Source organism: Arvicanthis niloticus, chromosome 1 (assembly GCF_011762505.2).
Source record: "Arvicanthis niloticus isolate mArvNil1 chromosome 1, mArvNil1.pat.X, whole genome shotgun sequence".
Lineage (NCBI taxonomy): Eukaryota > Metazoa > Chordata > Mammalia > Rodentia > Muridae > Arvicanthis > Arvicanthis niloticus.
This window is the reverse complement of record NC_047658.1, coordinates 120,282,746-120,302,358: the sequence shown is the minus strand read 5'-3', so window position 1 is coordinate 120,302,358 and position 19,613 is coordinate 120,282,746. Positions and strand designations below refer to the sequence as shown.

General features: G+C 39.3%; 2 protein-coding genes across 14 annotated transcripts; both read left to right on the top strand.

Moving 5' to 3' along the window:
- The first annotated feature begins 111 nt into the window (after positions 1 to 111).
- Positions 112 to 6,299, top strand: LOC117720817 (olfactory receptor 4D11-like). 4 transcript variants are annotated; one of them, XM_076917774.1, is made up of 4 exons: positions 112 to 398; positions 1,008 to 1,049; positions 3,263 to 3,368; positions 4,605 to 6,299. In XM_076917774.1, exon 4 carries the CDS (start codon positions 4,633 to 4,635, stop codon positions 5,566 to 5,568), a length of 936 nt encoding a protein of 311 aa, XP_076773889.1. In that variant the 5' UTR covers positions 112 to 398; positions 1,008 to 1,049; positions 3,263 to 3,368; positions 4,605 to 4,632; the 3' UTR covers positions 5,569 to 6,299. The 4 variants fall into 4 exon arrangements, with proteins under 4 accessions (XP_076773889.1, XP_076773904.1, XP_076773885.1 ...); XM_076917770.1 differs by having other exon boundaries at positions 113 to 398; positions 3,263 to 3,346; XM_076917789.1 differs by lacking the exon at positions 1,008 to 1,049.
- Positions 6,300 to 10,187: 3,888 nt separating this feature from the next.
- Positions 10,188 to 14,900, top strand: LOC117721075 (olfactory receptor 4D10-like). 10 transcript variants are annotated; one of them, XM_076917767.1, is made up of 4 exons: positions 10,188 to 10,419; positions 10,519 to 10,583; positions 11,919 to 11,975; positions 12,745 to 14,900. In XM_076917767.1, exon 4 carries the CDS (start codon positions 12,804 to 12,806, stop codon positions 13,743 to 13,745), a length of 942 nt encoding a protein of 313 aa, XP_076773882.1. In that variant the 5' UTR covers positions 10,188 to 10,419; positions 10,519 to 10,583; positions 11,919 to 11,975; positions 12,745 to 12,803; the 3' UTR covers positions 13,746 to 14,900. The 10 variants fall into 10 exon arrangements, with proteins under 10 accessions (XP_076773882.1, XP_076773867.1, XP_076773853.1 ...); XM_076917752.1 differs by lacking the exon at positions 11,919 to 11,975 and adding an exon at positions 11,735 to 11,860; XM_076917738.1 differs by having other exon boundaries at positions 11,735 to 11,975; positions 12,749 to 14,900.
- Positions 14,901 to 19,613: the final 4,713 nt, after the last annotated feature.

Here is a 19,613-nt window from a genome sequence, read left to right as displayed (position 1 = left end):
GTCTTTAATAACTCCCACTGGGACCATGGTACTCAGAAGAATGTCCATTCTATTTCAATGTTCACATGCAAATTCCCTTTGCTAATTTTCAGATTAAGTTTAGGGTTCATAAAACAGTGCCCATGGCAAGTTCGGGATAGGAAGAAGGATAGGAAGGGAAGTCACAAAGATGTGACTCCCAAGATCTGTCCTTCCAAGGAGAAGGCTAGAGAGATGGTACTGAAGCCAGCCAGGGCTAATCTTCATAAGGCCTTCACCTGCAAACACAATGCTTCTTCTCTCCATCATCTGCACTGAGGTCTTAAAGGTGTGCATTCATGGTCGGACACTGAAGAATCTAGCTGAGGATACTGAGCTGTCAGAGTGTGACACACCATAGGTTGTGCAGAAGAACAATTGTAAGTAATGCAGCCAAGGTGCTGCAGAAATAATTAAGAAGTCAGTCATGCCTTCAGGAGAAGGAACAACAGACACGGGCTCAGCAAAACAAAAGAGAAGGAAGGATTTGCTAGGAAAACAATTAAAAAAAAAAAAAAACATGTTTTGTTCCAGTTTAGGACTTAGGATGATCCTTGGGGATCACAAAACCTTTCTCTACAAAATAATTGCCTGCTTTTAAAACCCCCAAATTCTCTTTTAAAACTGGGGCCATTTCAGAGGCAAATTTATTGCATACTTTGCCCATGGCTGGCGGAGTCTCCTTGACTTAATCCATAAACAGCAATATTCCAAAGCACACAGATCCAGCAACCAAGACTTTCTTCCACTTTAGTTCCCAGAAATCCATTCAAACAAAAAGAACAAGTTGGCTCAAAGAGAGAGAAGTATGTTGCATTTTGCCAATGTCTTTGTATGCAATCCTTCCTTGTTAGGTAAAGAGAATGATGTGTTCTAAAGAAAGGAAAGAACTAAATTAATTGAGAGCATATTGCCTGCTGGAGACTTTACAAACATTACCATATTTATTCTTTACATAGTTTTATGAAGTAAATGTTATGTTTCCCCAGCTTTACAAAGAAAACTGGAGGAACCTAAAGGATTCATTCCAGGTAAGAGCAAGAAGGAGGAAGAAACAGAATTCCAAACCAGTTATGTCCTGTTCTAAAAAAAAAAAAAAAAAAAAAAAAAAAAAAAAAAAAAAAAAAAAAAAAAAAAAAACATGTATAAAATGAGCCTTTGTATTTTTTTTTTTTTTACAATCATGACAAAATCAGCCTTTACTGGTCAGACTATAGATTTTTTTCCTTTTAGAAAACTCTCTACTTATACACACAACTCTTACATTTGAAGGGAAATGGAGCTAGGGAGGCATTAATAAAATATCTGTATTTGAACAGAAAGTATCGATATGCCGAACTGCTCTGGTCTCTTCCAACACTCCTCTCCCTCTTTTTTTTCTTTCTTTTTTTTATTGGATATTTTATTTACATTTCAGATGCCATTCCCTTTCCCCATTTCCCCTTCCTAGAAAACCCCTATACCATGCCCCCTTTTCTTTTTTGCTTTTATACAATTTTTTTAAAATGTTACTCAAAGGTGGTTCAGAACTAAGTGTGTTAGTTAGGAGAGATGACAGAAGTTCTGGTTAGTCAACAAAATGATGGACTGGGTATTAGGACTATCTTGTACCTCACTGATACAAATAGGCATAATTATGCTCTAATTGTATTTTGAGAGAAAAGTTTTATTTTAACAGGAAAGGTGATATGTAGGAGGAGCTAAGGGGGAAGGAGTACTGAGAGGAAGAGAAGGAGTAAGGAGAGGAGAAGAAGAAGGAGAGAAGAAGCTAGGTGATGAGAGAGAGAAAGAGAGAGAAAGAGGAGGGGGCATGGAGGCAGATGTTCACGTGTCTCCACCAGTCAAAGATAGTTGATATACCTAGGTTGGGTATTGGGTTACACTTCTGATTGAGCAATGTCCTGTTCTTAAGTTCTTGACTTTGTCCTGTAATTAATACAAGCAAGAAGCCCAGTAAAACATGGTTTTCTCAAGCTAGAAGAACTACTTTGTAATCTGCATCAGGGGAAAACATCTTTATCTTTCATCTTTGATACCAAAATAGAAAGATGAGCAAAATAGTTACTTAGTGGCTGGGCCTGCAGCTCAGTGATAGAATACTTGATGTAAGTGCTTGAGGACCTAGATTCAATGACTGGGGAGATAAGACAGGTGGACACAAGTTATTTATCTACATAATTTTTCAAGGTCATTGCTTTCCAAAGTTTGCCTGAGCATGCTTCTGAGCTGGGCACTGACCAGGAATTATATAATCTGTATGATGGTAACAGGTAATTATGTCAAATTCAGCTGCTAAGTGTAAATATATCTCTCCCTTATTAGTAGATGTATGTCCTTTTGTCCCCACTGTAGGCATCCTCAGGCATTGTTGAGGAATTGAAAGACAAAGCTGGCTTCACAACTCACTTGCTAGGTGACTTGGCACATTTCAAGAAATATTATCTTTCTATACTTTATCTTTAAGCTAGAACAGTCCTGGCTAACCTGGAAAAAATACAATGAAGTAAAATTCCTTGCAATTATTATAAAAAGAATAGACAAGCTATCAAGGAATATGTGGTAGCTGCCATTATGTCCACCTGTGGTTGAGTGAATGTCAGGAATTATAAATCCCAACTTGAACAGACATTACTTAATATTTCTTCATTGGAAGGGCAAAGAAGGAAATTCACCTTACCAACTGTCAACATCACTCCAATGATATTAGGTTTGGGGGAGGAAAAGGAACAGGGGTTTGAGAAAAAGGGAGAATTGTCCTCCAGACAACAGATCTACTCATACTGTAGCAGAGCAGTGTGGTAGAGGTCTGAGTGAGAAGCTTCAGTCCTACCAGACAAAGCAAGGTGTCTGATCTTAAAGGTTTCTTTTTCAAGATTTTATTTTCTATTGTTTTAATTCTGTGTATACGCTGAGGCAGTCTGTGCTCACAAGAGTGCAGGTGCTTAGAGAGTCCAGAAGAGGACATCAGATCTCTGGAGCTGTAGTTACTGGGAGGTGTGAGCTGACTGGCCTAGATACTAAAAATTAAACTTGGGTCCCCTGCAATGCAGCAAGTGCTCTTAATCTCTGGGTCATCTCTCCAAATCCTGAATATGGTGGTTTCAATATGTTTCACCCAGGGAATGGAACTATTAGGAGGTGTGGCCTTGTTGGAGGAAATGTGTCACTCTAGAGGTGGGCTTTAAGACCCTCCTCCTGGCGGCTGCAGAGGATGCCAGTCTTTTTTTTTGTTTGTCTTCCGTAGAAGTCTCAGCTCCTCCAGAACCATGCCTGCCTGGATGCTACTATGCTTCCTTCTAAGATGATAATGGATTGAACCTCAGAACCAGTAAGCCAGCCCCAATTAAATGGTATCTCATTTATAAGAGTTGCCTTGGTCATGGTGTCTCCTTACAGCAATAAAAACCTAAACTAAGACACTGACCTTAAGGGTTTCTGCAGGAAGAAGTCATGCAATTAGAGGATCAGGTCTACTTAATACATGAATAAAACTATCTCTACTGACATTCTTTGTCATCTTTTTGTTGTTATTGTTTAAATCCCACCATTTACCCTCAAAATATGAGAATCTATAAAATGAAATTTTAAACATAAAGGATATCATTTGTGTGATGCAGCATGTAAGAGGTGAAAGAAAGGTGATGGACTCAAATTACATTGTGATGGGGAAATAAGAATGATAAAATTCACCCTTGGAAGTGCTTGGGAAAAGTTAGGAAGAAGTTCCTTATATAAATTTGTTTTAGATTTGTGTATCCTGAAATTAATAGGAGGTGGGAGGTAGTAGAAAGACCCAGGAATGAAAATCCAGGAGAGATTTGTCTTATTTCTACTTTGCCACTGACTTTCTACATTAACTTGGAGTTTTTATTTTCTTTAATTGGGCTGAATTTGATATCACTAATGTGAGATAATAAAATCTATCCCTTGAGCCTCAGAATGATGTTAAGAAACACTGTATTTAAACATGTAATGGTTCCTAAAATATTAATCTCTATCCATGTGGATCACTTTTATGTTAATGGAGAGTGGCAATTCATTCCAGTGGCGGTAAGACAGACAGACAGAGCACACATATAGGAGAGTACGTACATGACACTGGCAAGGTATGGGAGTCAAAGGGCAAATTGTAGGGGTTTATCCTCTCCTTCCACCATGTAAGTTCTGAGAAATGAACTCAGGTCTTCAGACTTGGCAGAATTTGCCTTTATATGCTGAGCCAACGCATCGAGCCCTCGGTGGCTTTTAAACTGTAGAAACAAAACGTAGTAAAATTGGGCTATTTGGATTTTTCAGAGCAGGGGGAAGCCCAGACGCTGGGTACCCTGTCATAAGGCTCTCTAGAGTTTCTAGAGGTAAGTTGTAGCAGAGTTCACAGTGCCCACTAAGTGCAGTATGAGAACAAATGGTCTAGTCTAAACCACAGCTTGTGCTAGTACTAGAGCTGAGCAAGTGGTCAGGTGCCTTTCCTAGATAGCAGCAAGTTCCTGAAGAACATGCTGCAATTACCTACCTGTGCATGCTCTATCTCTATGGGATGCAAGTCTTACTTTATTGTTTCAATGATGCTAACATTTCCTCCAAAGGTGTAGACAGAGAAGGAAATACCATTCAATGGAACTGAGAAATCACACCAAGGTGACTGAATTTATTTTTTGTGGCCTTACCCAGTCTCAAGAACTGAGCTTACTCTTATTTTTCTTTTTATCTATTGTTTATATAACAACGGTGTTGGTAAATGTCACCATCATGGTCACTGTGACCTGGGAGTCCCGCCTCCACACTCCCATGTACTTCTTGCTTCGAAACCTCTCTGTCTTGGACATTTGCTTCTCCTCCATTACTGTTCCAAAGGTCTTAGTGGACCTTCTCTCAAGAAGAAAGACCATCTCTTTCAATGGCTGCTTCACTCAGATCTTTTTCTTCCATCTGCTTGGTGGGGCAGACATTTTTTCTCTCTCTGTGATGGCATTTGATCGATACATGGCCATCTTCAGGCCTCTGCACTATGTGACCATCATGAGTAGAGGGCGGTGCACAGCCCTCATAGCAGCCTCCTGGGTGGGGGGCTTTGTCCACTCCATAGTGCAGATCTCCCTCTTGCTCCCACTTCCTTTCTGTGGACCCAATGTTGTTGATAGTTTTTACTGCGATGTCCCACAGGTCCTCAAACTTGCCTGCACAGACACCTTTGTTCTTGAGCTCCTGATGATCTCAAACAATGGCCTGATTACTACGCTATGGTTTGTTCTTCTCCTTGTATCCTACACAGTCATCTTAACAATGCTGAGGTCACACACAGGAGAGGGAAAAAGAAAAGCCATCTCCACATGCACCTCCCACATCACTGTGGTCACCCTACACTTTGTGCCCTGCATCTATGTCTACGCCAGGCCCTTCACTGCCCTCCCCATGGACAGAGCTGTCTCAATCACCCTAAATATAATTGTTCCTGTTCTGAACCCAATGATCTACACCCTCAGGAACCAAGAGATGAAGTCAGCCATGAAGAGACTCAGAAAAAGACTCATACTTTCTGAGGTAGAATAGTTCATTACTGATTGTGGAAAAGGGAAACATAATTGAGTCCTTTTTTATGTTTGGATTCAGCTATGTATAATTAACTATAGTTATCTGGTATGCATACGAAGGATCTGACTCATAAAATTGTTTGTAAGCATGAACATGAATAGAAAGTTAAGCAAGAAGAATATAACCTTTGAAGAGAGACAAACAGAAAGCAAAGAATAAACAAGAACTATAATAGAAGCGCCAGAGTTGCCCATCAATGGTCTGTAGGATGAGGTTTTCATTTTGAGACATACAGGGGTCATCAGAGTCATCTGTCTCAAAATTCTAGGCCTCCAGCACATATATCTCTATTTATTAGTTATTCTATGACTTGGGGGGGGGTTCTTCTATGAAGTGAACACTGTTAGTGATTTTGGCCTTCCTTTTTAAATCAACAAATGCTTGTTGTAAACGTTTTCTAAAGATTCCCTGCTGTTGCTCATGACGCTGTCAAAAGTGACTGCGCGCTTGATTTGCAATTTGCCTTTGTAAAACCTTGATATAGAAATACATAAAGAGCAAGGATCTGTGACTAGTCGTCCGACACCTAGTACTTCCACCTTGTACATAATTGATTTGTGTGTCTGAAAAAATAAAAACCTATATCCAATGCAATAAATAAATATTTTTGTTGTTGTTATGTATACTGCTTTGTGGCTTTTATTGTGGTATATTAAAATACAATAAAGTTGTCAAATTAACACATCTAATTCCCCTTTCTAGTTTCAATGTCTAAATAGAACCTGGCCCATTTACTCATAGTAAATCTCACTTGAATCTGGGATGAGAGAAACAAAGACATATAAAAATTGATTCCAAACTCAAGTTAGTCTTAACCTTTTTCAATTTACAGGATTAGTGTTTATGTTTTTTGACACTGGGTATCATTTGTAGCACAGAGTGGCCTAGAACTCGCTTCAGGACCCAAGCTGCCTTCAAACTCACAGTAAGTCCCCTGTCTCACCCTCTCAAGATTATGGGTATCAAAAAAATTCAAAAACTTTGTTACAACCTGTGTACACAATAGTGTGATTACAACAGGGACAAGTAGTATTTGCAGAAGCATCTTCATCTCAACCTCCAACCACTCTGTGTAGTGTGAGTACAGAGAGCCCTAGAAACCAAACTCCGGGTAATCGTATACAGAAGAGCAAAATTATTTTCTATGTCTTCCTTCTGCACCATTGTATCTAGCAAGGCTGAAATAAAGGATCCACTCAAATGAACCTAATAATTAATAATAGGATCATAACTAATAATAATACACATCCCATATTTAATTTATTAAAGACAGACAGGCATTGGAAGTTATAAGTCATAAGAGTTAGAAAATAATTCTGTAAACATGGTGTATGTTGCGTTGTTTCCTTGTGGAGCAGACGAAACCCAAACACACTGATATTTCTATAGGAAGACAAGAACTAGTCCTAAGATGGGCCAAAGTATATCCAAAGACTATGTGTGAGCTCAAACAAAACCATGCTGTGAACTTAGGGCGGGTAAGGACAAGCTTTACTAGCAAGAAATTATGTTAGCGAAAAATAGAACATAATGTGAAAGTTTATGCATAACTTCTTCAAATCTGAGTAAAAACTGAAACCGAAAGCAGAAAGCAGATTTATGATTAGAATAAAACATCTAGAAGTGAAAATTATAATGAACTGAGAAGGGACATGGACAAAGACAGAACAGTACACTGAAATGTGACTGACAGACGTGGAGAGGAAAGCAAATGAATGTGATAAACGCTGAGTACAACAGGACTTCCTTAAAAAATATATTAAGAATGCAGAAATATTGGGCTTCATCCTGCCTCACCACTGGGGTGCCCAGAGCACTGCTGGCACGCTGCTCAGGGCAGGCAAACCGCAGTCCGCCATGGGCGACGTCAGTCGGTGTTTTCTGGGTGGGAAACAGCAGAGTCTGAGACAGCTGCCATGGTTCCCTGTCTTCTGTGTACCCAGGCACCACGTGAACCGCTGGGAGTTTGAGAACTGGCTCCCTGATCTGAGCTTCCACTCTGGGAATCCACTCGCCAGGAAGGAAGGGGAAGGCAGAGCCCTGGACAGGGGCAGAAGCTAGTTTGGTTCCCGGTAGGTGCTGAGGGTAACTAGGCTCCTTTCCCACCTCCGGTAATAGCTTTATTCTTACTCTGAAATAGAATTAAATTAGGCTTATAAAATGCATACTAGGACAGGAGTGTAGCTCAACCATATAACATTTATCCGTCACATATGAAGCCCTCAGTTTGATACTTAAAGTTGGCAATAAAAACAAACAGTTGTAAATTAATCTCCACGTTCTCCACCATCTATCCACACACTCAATGAAAACTCTTGTGCTAATGAGCTAATGGGTTTCTCTGACTAATTTGTGCTGCTTACTCACTATCTCACTACACTAACTCTGCTTTAGTCAAAGTGTCCACCTTCTTCCAGAGACTCCTCATTCTCATAGCTGGAGAGATGGGCAAGTGGTAAGGAGCACATAGTGGACCTGCACAGGACCTGAGTTTGTTTCCTGGATCCCACGTTATCCAGGGGGACCTGAAGCGTCTAGCATCCATAGGTACCTACACACACACACACACACACACACACACACACACACAAGACACTGCAGCTAAACAAATAAATATCTATAAAACTCAGCACTCTCATTATTAGCTGTTTAGAGATAATCCCTCACTGGGGCAGGCAAGATGATATGGTGAAGGGTGGGCACTACTCTTCCAGAGGGTCTGAGTTCTGTTCCCAGCACCAAGATTAGATAGTTCACAGGTATCATAGGTGTAGATATCTATAATCTGAGCTCCAGACATATATGATGCTGTCTTCTAGATTCCACAGGTACCCGCACCCACACATGTACACACATTGGTAATTTAAAATAAATATTTAAAAAAATATTGTGTCTCTACTAAGTTACTTTATATTTTTAACTCTGGTTTGTTTTGTGTATGTTTTATCATCTAAAGTAATTCCATAATTAAATTATGGGTGGCTTTTTGAGACAAGGTCCCTTCATGTAGTCCTGTCTGTTCTGGAATTCACTATGCAGACCAGGCAGAACTTGAATTGTCAGAGATCCTCCTGCCACTGCCTCCCAAGTGCTAAGATGTTAGAATTAAACTTGTGTGTCAACACACACAGCTAATTTAATTTGTTTTAAAATAACTTTATCATCCCACTAGAATGTCAGGGGGATATGTCTCTCTCACTATCTCACTCATTCCTGACCCCTAGGGAATTAATGACATATTTGGAGAAGTGGGAGTCCTGCACCTCAAGCTGGTCTCCATCTCACAATATGGTGGAGGATGTTCTTAATCTCCTGATCCTTTGGCTTCTCCCTGGAGTGCTGGGGTTACAGGTGAGAACCACCATGCCCAGTTATGCAGTGCTTGACATTGACTCCAGGGTATCTTGAATGTTGGAGAGATATTTTACCAGCTAAGCTAAATCCCCAGATTTCAGTAATGACACTATAGGATGAATACTAAATTCTATCTTTTCTGCATACTCAGTATAGGCTAGAAACTCCAAAGTTCCTATGACATTGCTAATTCCTTTCTTGGGTGAGTGGAAAGTCTTGCTTTGTGTTCGTTTATTTATTCTTGTTCTGGTTTTATCTTTATCTTCAAATTCCATTCTTATATAACAAAATATAGCAAATATATTTGTTACTTAAAAATATAACAAAACATTGACATGTTTATTCAAATTTTTCTTCAACAAAGTGTATTGCATGGCCTAAAGGCTCCTCTTACTGTCTCTTTATGCTTAATTTATGAAACCATTTATCCCTTTGATAAGGAGCACCTTTGTCTCCTCCTTTCTTCATATCAGCTACTTTTCAATAAATACACTTGATGATGGCTAGGAAGGGAAGAAAAAGTCAAATTAAGGGTGTGCAAAACCCTTGATCACTGTGATGAGGCAGAGTTCGTGGCCCTAGAAATAGCAACAAACAGGTTCAGGGGCCTCTGTAGTTTTCTGCTGGATGAAAGGATTCTGAAGTCACTGGAAGGCCAGTCTTTCTAACTTCTTCAAAGCTTGTTTCCATGTTACAAATATATATATATATCCAAATGTACATCTCTCATGCTTTTGAAACATGAAGACAGACCCTGGACACGCTTTAGATATGTTATTTGGCACTCTTTAGCAGAGCAGAGTAAGGGGAAAGTGGGGGATCCAATTGCTTTCTTATCATTAGATAACACAGACATGGACTTTATAGTGGCTTTTTCCATAGCAGGTCTCTGTTTCTTCACAGATTACTGTATCTGTTAGCAACAATTTAGTAATTACCATCAGTGAAACTAGTCACTCCAATTCCACACCCTTGCCCAGTAGCTCTCATTACAGGCCTGAGACTAGGGGATCAGGACACAACATAAAGGTCCAGTGCAAAATGCTAAATATACAAATAAAATAGTCTCTTCTATGGCCTCTAAGGGATTTGTACACTGGCCATAATGTGTTGATGTCTGTGAATGAGACATGCATGTTTTGATAGCATTTTAATGAATCCCATTGAGACTGTACCAACAAATCTAGAAGCAGCTACTGCTACTTTCTGCCAATGATATTCTCATTGTCATTCTTATATTAAGCCTGAGGTTGAGGGATTTGAGCATACGACAGGGACACTGTCCAAATCCAAGAACCTTAAAAAGGCAAATCTTTGAGTTCGCTCTTTCTCTCCTGAAAATGGAGCAAGAGCACTAAAATCTTCAAGAGCACATCTTTTTCCAAGAATTACGTTGTTGCATGCTGTGCTGTAAAGCATCTGATTTCTGTTTGAAGTTTAGATCAAAGGCAGTGGGTAAAGACATTTAACAGCTATCTAGCATTAAGGTTGTGCACGCTGAAATTCAGATCTTGTCATCGATGTTTAACAAAATTGACTTTGAATATTTTCCAGGGATATCAGATATTTCAGACCGAAGATAATCATCTCACATACAGACACACACAAACACAACAGAGGTATGTGTCGAGTACTGAAAATAAGGGTGTGTTTAAAAAGATGTAGAACTCTGGTGCACTAGCTATGTCATCAGGAATTTGTTGAGAACCTAATATGTAGCTGCTGTATGTTAAAATCAGCATAAAGAGTTTCTGTGAAATGAGATTCTCCAGACAAGTGTTTTCAAAAATCATTGTAATACAACATGAAGTTGGGGATGGGGTAGACAGTGTGTCTCTATTCTTCTATCTCCTCCTGATTATGCAAGCTGGCTTGCTTGAAATACAATAACTTAGAAGGCAGTAGATTTATATCACTCATTCATTCACCAGACAATACCAAAGAACCATGGAATGCAACATTAAAACATGGTTACTGGCAATGAGGCAAGGGATAATCTGTTACAAGTCCTTTCACTGCATGCTCCCCTATGCTGACCCACTGCACTGCATTGTCGTGTTCCCTGACTCCTGTTATTTTTCCACCTCTGTTATTCTTCCAAACTATGACAATCCTTTGCCTCTTCTACGAACCCTTCTCGTATCAGCCCTAGATAGAACGCAGCTGTGGTTCCCATGGCTGTGGGTGGACTTACACACTTGTATTTCCACCAGAACATTTCTCCAGAGTAAAGCCTTGCTACACTTGTGTCTGTGTTGCAGTATGTGTGTTACCCCGGCCCCAACAGTGCTGTAAGCATCACAAAATATGTGAGGAAGGCCTGAAGGACTCACTGACTAAATGTACATCTCTGAAATTCCCAGTGAATTAAGTGTGAGGAATGTAATCAAATCTAACTTGAAGGAGTCTGGCTCCGTTTTCTGAACATCATTAGCCTCTGGCAAAAAGCCTTTTGGAGGCTTCTGCAAACGAGTGACACAGTACGTTGTTCTTGGGCAGACTGCAGGTTTATCTGGAATTTTTATGAATGTTTAGTCAAATAACTCTTTTGAGGCTTTTTTTTCTACTACCTTTACTCCAAAAATGAGTTGAAGAAATAATTCAAACCTGCTGAATTCTTGCACAATTACTATTATAATGCATCAAATGGCTTTGAGATTGAATGTAAGCTCACCAAATTTCAGCTTCACAATGTGACAATTATTGAGTTTGAGGAAATTAGTTCACCTTTCTTCATTTACTAAAAATTAGTAAAATCCCTTCTTCATAGGAATACACAAGAGAGCCATTCACAAGGCACTCGCCTTTGAGATGAGAGGACTCCTAAGAAACCCTAACTACAATTGCTCTTCCTCAGCAATCTACAAATATATATGATGATGATGCAGACATGATGGTGAGAATCACGACCTAGGAAGGAAGCACATCTCTAGTTGGCTCCTATTCTCTTTCAGAGGCTAGAATTGGGAGCCCACAGGAAACTACATCCTTCATCAGTCCTTTCCTTTCATGTGAGTCTCCCCTTGCCACAGTGACCTACTTCCCCCTGATTGCTCAATTCAATATTGTCTGTAGTTCACAGTAGATGAATCAGAATCCCAGTATTCAGCAACTCAGTGGCAGACTGTGAAGGAGTAAAAAGCATGTTTCAGATATCCAAAACTTGCATTTGTATTTGTCCAAATGTGATCTTGTGCAATGTGGAAAATTAATAATAATGTTAACAGCCGGGCGGTGGTGGTGCACGCCTTTAATCCCAGTTTGGAGGCAGAGGTAGGCAGATTTCTGAGTTCAAGGTCAGCCTGGTCTACAAAGTGAATTCCAGAACAGCCAGGACTACACTACACAGAGAAACCCTGTCTCGAAAAAAACAAAAAAAAAAGAAAATAATAATAATGTTAACAAAAATTGGGGCAGGTAAACACAAAATCTGAAGATGGTTTTTCCACTTCATCCTCTTAAAAAGTCAACCTGGACTCTTAAAAGTGGTCCCCAAAGTAAGAAAACTGGCCAAGAGACTTGAGTAGATTTTATTAAAACAAAAAAAACTGATAAGACATTAAGCTGTACCTCAGCAATGTTTCCTTTTTAAAATATGATGCTTAAGTGTCACTACCTATTATATGGTATTTTTTCCTAACATTGTTCTGTAGGAAAAGAATTAATGGCTTATGCAAGTGGTGACCAGATTTGATCACCACATTGATTACAATATTTAAAATGTGGATAACTTCACCACTTTTGAGTACTTTGGCAAAGCAGAACTTGATTTCATCCTAGGAAGACAAGAGAAGCAGCCCAAGGCTTGAAAGAAAAAGGCAAAGAAAGAGAGAGATTTAATGAAGATGGAAAATTATACCAGGGTCAAAGAACTTATTTTCCTTGGCCTGACCCAAAGTCAAGAAGTGAGCATGGTGCTCTTTCTTTTCCTTCTCCTGGTGTATGTGACAACTCTGCTGGGGAACCTTCTCATCATGGTCACAGTGACCTACGAGTCTCGCCTTCACACACCCATGTATTTCTTGCTCAGGAATTTGTCTATTGCTGACATCTGCTTTTCCTCCATCACTGCCCCCAAGGTTCTGGTGGACCTTCTCTCAGACAGAAAGACCATCTCTTTCAATGGCTGTCTCACTCAGATGTTCTTCTTCCACCTGATTGGGGGAGTGGATGTGTTTTCTCTGTCTGTGATGGCTCTAGATCGATATGTGGCCATCTCTAAGCCCCTGCACTATGTGACCATCATGAGCAGAGGCCGTTGTGTTGGGTTAATAGTGGCTTCCTGGGTGGGGGGCTTTGCCCACTCCATAGTGCAGATTTCTCTCTTGCTGACACTTCCATTCTGTGGACCCAATGTTCTTGACACTTTCTACTGTGATGTCCCCCAGGTCATCAAACTTGCCTGCACAGACATCTTTGTACTTGAGCTGCTGATGATTTCCAATAATGGCCTGGTTGCTACTCTATGGTTTGTGTTGTTGGTGGTGTCATACACAATCATTCTGATGATGCTTAGGTCTCATTCAGGAGAGGGCAGGAGGAAAGCCATCTCCACCTGCACCTCCCACATCACTGTGGTCACCCTGCATTTTGTGCCCTGCATCTATGTCTATGCCAGACCCTTCACTGCCCTTCCCACAGATAAAGCCATCTCTGTCACCTTCACGGTCATCTCCCCTCTGCTAAATCCCTTGATCTATACTCTGAGGAACCAAGAGATGAAGTCAGCCATGAGGAGACTCAGGAAAAGACTTGGACCTTCTGATAGAGAAGAGCAATAGCTCTTCCCTGCCACAACATTTTCAAACGTTTGTATGTAAAATAAGCTTTATTCTCTACACTTGTTTGTCATTTTTCTTCTTACTGTGGCATAAAACAGCTCAAGAGGTCTCAAATTAACAGTTTTAATTATCTCATGTATTTTCAGTATGTAAAATATTGTCTCACAAAATCAAAAAGTCAATCTCAATGGAATCTGTAAAATCTGAAGAAATAGATGCATGAATTAGATCATTGCATACTATAATCATACTTTAGTTCTGCTTTGCTTTTGTGTTTTGTTTTCTGACACAAGTTTCATTACACAGTCTAGTCTGCTCTGGAACTCACTATATGGCCCAGGCTAGCCTCAAACTCTCAGAAACCCTCCTGTATCAACCCCATAAGTGTGGAGATTAGAGTTGTGAACCACTATACCCAGCTAGATTTTCATGTTTAAAATTGATTTGATTTCTAGAACAGACACATTTTCATGGGAGCCTTCATAAAAAAAAATATAGAACTGACTTAGTGCTGTGAACTGGGTCCCATGTGTCTAAATCAACAGTTAGACTTAAAAACATTGTTAGAACCCATACACACAATTGTGTGATCACAATGCAATCAAGTAGTGCTTAGAAATATTCTAAGTCCAATCAACCTATGTTGTGAGCACATACAGCAAGCCCTGGAAGCCTGAACTCAGTGTAATCACATACAGAATGCATTTCCTTCTTCTTTCTGTACCATTGTATCTGGGAAGACTGAGATAAAGAATTCAGTGAGATGTTTCTAAATGTTAGTAATAGCAATTACCATAAATGATAATAATGCAGAATCACATTCCCATACTTGACTTATGGGAAGTGGGGTGTAGAAATTGACATTTCTTATGTTTAGAAAGATAATACCATGCATATATTGATATTGCATTGTTTCCCCATGGGGGTGGGTAGCTGAAAAGCAAATACATCATGATTTTTACAGGAAGATGCTGGAATGTTCCTATCAGATAAAACATTGTGTTTGAAAATTATGCATATATTTACACTAAGATCAAATATTGTTGCAATAGTTCAGGTCAGAGTGAATTTTACAACAAAAGATATTAAGCACTTGAGAAATGAAATAAATAACATAAATGTTAAGAGAAAAAAGTAAAAGATATTTTTGTAAAATGCTGTTCTGGTTGTTTTTTATCAGCTTCACACAAGCTAGGATCATCTGGAAAGAGGGAACCTTAATTGAGAAAAGGCTTCTCTAAGACTGGCCTGTGGGCAAGTCTGTGGAGCATATTCTTAATTAGTGGTTAATGCGAGGTGGCGGCCTACTGTGGCCTTGCCACCCCTGATCTAGTGGTGCAGAGTTATTTTGTTTTGTTTTTAAAACAAACTAAGCAAACCATGAAAAACAAGCCAGTAAAGACTGGGGAAGTATCATACAACAAAGACAGGATACAAAAAAATAAATAAATAAAAGGGTAATTGATAAACATGGAGAAGAAAGTGAATGAACATAATAAAGGCTGAATATAAAAGGAGTTTCTAGAAAAAAATACTAGGAATGAAGAAGTAGTGTTTTAAGATAGAATAGCTGAGAACTTTTCACAGCTGATGAAATATACAAACGTGAAACCTATCATATCAGAATCTGAAGAGTGAAACGAAACAGGGTGTTGCCTGTGCAGGTTCAATGGCACAGTTAAGCAGGCAGAAAAGAAATCAACAAACTTGGAGATAGGTCCATTGAAATATATAGTCTGAATTTGACAGGCACACCCATGTTTAGACTCTGAAAAGCCCAACCATGCAGGTACCACTGGGATCTTCTTTTATGACCATAGTGTATTGGATGAAAGAGGTGCAGGCAGCTTTTGAATGGCCCAGAGCTGGTCATGGAGGATGGCACAGGACTACTCAGACTCATTCCCTCTTCTCTACTATACACACTTGAGAAAGTGGCTGAAGCCCACTGAGGAGATGGGCATGATTACAAAGTGGAAAGAATGTTAACACTATAAAGAATCAAATAGATATGAGTATAAAATTTGAAAGTTCAATAAGTCAAGGTCCTAAACTAGAGGCAAAGAACTTTGTAAAATCATCCTAGAGACGTACCTGGTGATTGGGTTTTCTGAGCATTGCTCAGTCAACAATTATTTAATACTTGCTGTGTGTCAAAGTAATAAATCAATCAATGCTTTGAGAAGAAATGTAAGTTGCACAATCTGAGAAACATAAAGATAAACAAGTAAAGAGAAATAAAGAGAGTCATAGACACGGTGAGATACCATGAGGCAAAATAACATACACATGACAACAGTCGCAGGATAAGTAATGGACTGAAACTCACAACTCTTGTTTTAAAATATTATAGAGAGAGATAGAGAAATATATATGCATATGCACCTATCTAAGAAGTTACACCAAAAACACTACACTTAAAATACCATGATAAAACTTTCCAAAAGACAATACTGAAAATAATCAGGAAGAAATGAGTTATCACATACAAGGAATATTCAATCACTTTAACAGCTGAATTTTCATCAGAAACTGATTCAAAGACATGAAAAAAATTCAAATTCCTAACAGAGAATGCCAATGAAAAAAAACTATATTTCCAATGAAAATGTAGGAAAGAATTAAACATTATCAGATAAATAAAAGTAGACCATATATAACATCTTTCCATATTAAAAAATTAATGAGAGTTCTAGATAAGAATGCAGGGCATTCAGCAAAATATATAGGCATAAGTAAAGACTTTCTAATAAAACCCTAGTTGCTTAGGAGGTAAGAAAAAGATTTACCATATTGAACATTATTAAATTAAAAGGCTTGTAAAGCAACAGAAATGGTCAACTGGGTAAAAAGGCAGCTTACATGATGGGAAAGAAACTTTGCTAGTTATACATCTTTCAAAGCATTAATATATCTACAATTCACAAAGAAATTAAAAAATGGAAAATGAAGAAAACATGTGGGCCAGGTTTGATGATGGCTACCAAGGAACAGCCTCAGCTTGGAGGTGGGTTCTGAGAGAAGGAACATTTGATAACAGCAAAACAAAAGAATCAAAATCAGATCATGGGGTCCAAGCTGGAAGCAGGCCTATGTTCTGCTCAAGACAGCTTTCCAGAGTATCCTCCCTGTGTTCTGTTTTCTCTGGACATCTCCAAACACCTCTCTCTCTCTCTCTCTCTCTCTCTCTCTCTCTCTCTCTCTCTATCTATCTATCTATCTATCTATCTCTATCTCTATCTTTGTGTGGGTGTGTGTGGTGTGTGGGTGGGTGGGTGTGTGCTCTGCTCCTCTTGAGACAGATTTCTCTTGCAATTCTAAAAACTCTCTGGATAGCTCATTCTTGCAGCCCAAAAAGCCCAGTCTTTTGTTCCACATATCAATTCAATTTTTACCCCAAGTTCCCTTTTGATTATCCCATGAATCATGATTCCATGGCTCCAGCCCCTTTATTCTTAGGGAAAAAAGCAAACACAAGCACAGACAATAAGATAGCTGGGTGGGACCCTGCCCTGAAATTACCATTCCAACCATCCCTGGACCTAAATTATGCTAACTTGGAACTCAGGAATCCACCAGCCTTTCTTTTTTTTTTTTTAATATTTTTCATTGGATATTTTATTTACATTTCAGATGTTATCCCTTTGCCCCATAACCCCTCCCCCAAGAAGCTCCTATCCCATCTTCCCTTCTCTTGCTTTTATGAGGATGTGCCCCCACTTACCAACCACTCCCACCTCCTCACCCTCAAATTCCACCCTACTCTGTGTCTAGCCTACATGAGACCAAGGATCTCCTCTCCCACCTATGCCCAACAAGGCCATCCTCCCCTACACATACAGCTGGAGCCTTGGGTTCCACCAGCCTTTCTAAGCATGACAAAAAAAAATCCTTGCTGAGTAGGATCTTGCTTTATAATTTCCACTCCCCAAATCTCTTTATCTCTTTCCTTAGTATCTTTCTGACAAACTGACTCACAGTGTAGCTGTCTTCTGTTCTTTATACAATGCATATTGCATCCTTGTATTTTGTAAAGTTGAGAAATTTTATATTTTCAAACTCATGTTTTCAGCATTCTTTCCCACAGCCTTAAAGGCTGCCCTGTAGGTCACAGTGTTTTACCATTTTGCTGAGACCTAGTCACACCCTCACTTCCCAGATTCATGCTATTTCTGATTACTATGGAGTCATTAACTTTAGCAGAAAGGACATTCCTCAAAGGAGAAACATAAAAATATGTACACTATTATACAAACAAGCCTTATGCCCATAACAACCATCAACACTCGTGGAGGCCCACACTCTCCTGGCTCTGTTTCAGGGGCACAAATAATGTTCTACCATTTCTTACACGTGTCCAAGTGGGTCTTAGCAGATGGTATTTGCTTTAATCTGAAAATCTGAGAGGTACATAGTGAGTTCCAGGACAACCAGAGCTACATGGAAAGACCTGTTTTGAAACAACAAATAAAAAAAACAACAACAAAAACAAACAAATACCCCAGTTAAACAATAAAAATGTATAAATGTCTAATAAATGCATTAAATAAAAACTGTTCAACATTCGTAACCATCAGAGAACTGAAAATCAGCCCTACTGTGGAAGGCCAACTCACCTCAGTAAGAACAGCATTTATTAAGTAATCAAGTGACAACTGCTGAAAACGAATGTAGAGAAAGGGAAACCCTCCCTTCTTACAGGGAGGGCTGTAAACTTGTGCCATCACTCTGGAAATCAGTGTGGAGGCTCCTCAAAAACCTAAACATAGATCTGCCATATGACCCAACTGTACCACTCCCAGACACATACTATCTACCCTACAATAGAGACACCTACACATGCCTGTTCATTGCTGCCTCTGGCCAAGAAATGGACTCAAGCTAGATGTCCACCAAATGATGAGTGGAAAATACAAGTGTAGTACATTTACACACTGGAATTTCACTCAACTATAAAAAAGACAATTAAATGTACAGGGAAATGGAGAGAACTGGAAAAATCATATAGAGTGAGATAACCGAGGGCCCAGAAAGACAAAGCTCACATACGACTCGCTCTCTTTCATATGTGTGCTTTAATTTATTTTTGTATTTAACTTGGAATGTGTCTACAGACCACAAAAGATCTGGCTTTGGAAAAATGGAGAGAAAACAAACTAACGGGCGATAGACAATAGAAATACAATGAGAAGTGGAAATTCTGGGCTAATAAGACTTAAATGGAGAAGAGGATGAGGAGATGAAGAACAAGGTTGGGTAGATAGTAACCAACACTAAGCATGCAAGGGGGCATATATAAAAACTAGCACATCTATAACCTATTTTTAGAAGATACTTTAAGTTTGAACAAAGGAACCCTACATGGGAAAATACAGCCAGTTCCAGAAGCCATGGGTGACAAAATGAACATTGGAAAGCAGAGTGTCTCCTTCTGAATTAGCTCAGAAAGGATTCAGAAGCTCCCAAAACAACACAGGACATCGCCATTGCCCTAGTTTGGCCACCTCAACTACATGATAAGATCCTATTGATGCAGACAACATATACCTGGATTACAGGACATAATAAAATCAAGCTGGAACTGAACTGCAATATTATTCCCTGCTGTCTACTGTACATAATACAAAACAATGCCATGGAAGCTGCTGGGGGAGAAATTGTTAGCAGTCTCATACAGCTTCAAAGTCTGTGACCTAAGATACTAACTTGCCAGGCAAGATGTCCCCACTGGTAAAATACTGGCATGACTGTTATGGAGGTAACTAACCACTCTGCTTGAATAGGAAGGAATTCCCATGTGGTATTGTAAACCAGAGTAAAATCCAAGGCTGGTTTATCATAGTCACCTGGAGTGAGAATTACCACTAA

Coding starts and splice junctions, on each gene's coding strand:
- LOC117720817 (XM_076917789.1), top strand. CDS start 4,633: ATGGAACTGAGAAATCACACCAAGGTGACTGAATTTATTTTTTGTGGC.
- LOC117721075 (XM_076917767.1), top strand. CDS start 12,804: ATGAAGATGGAAAATTATACCAGGGTCAAAGAACTTATTTTCCTTGGC.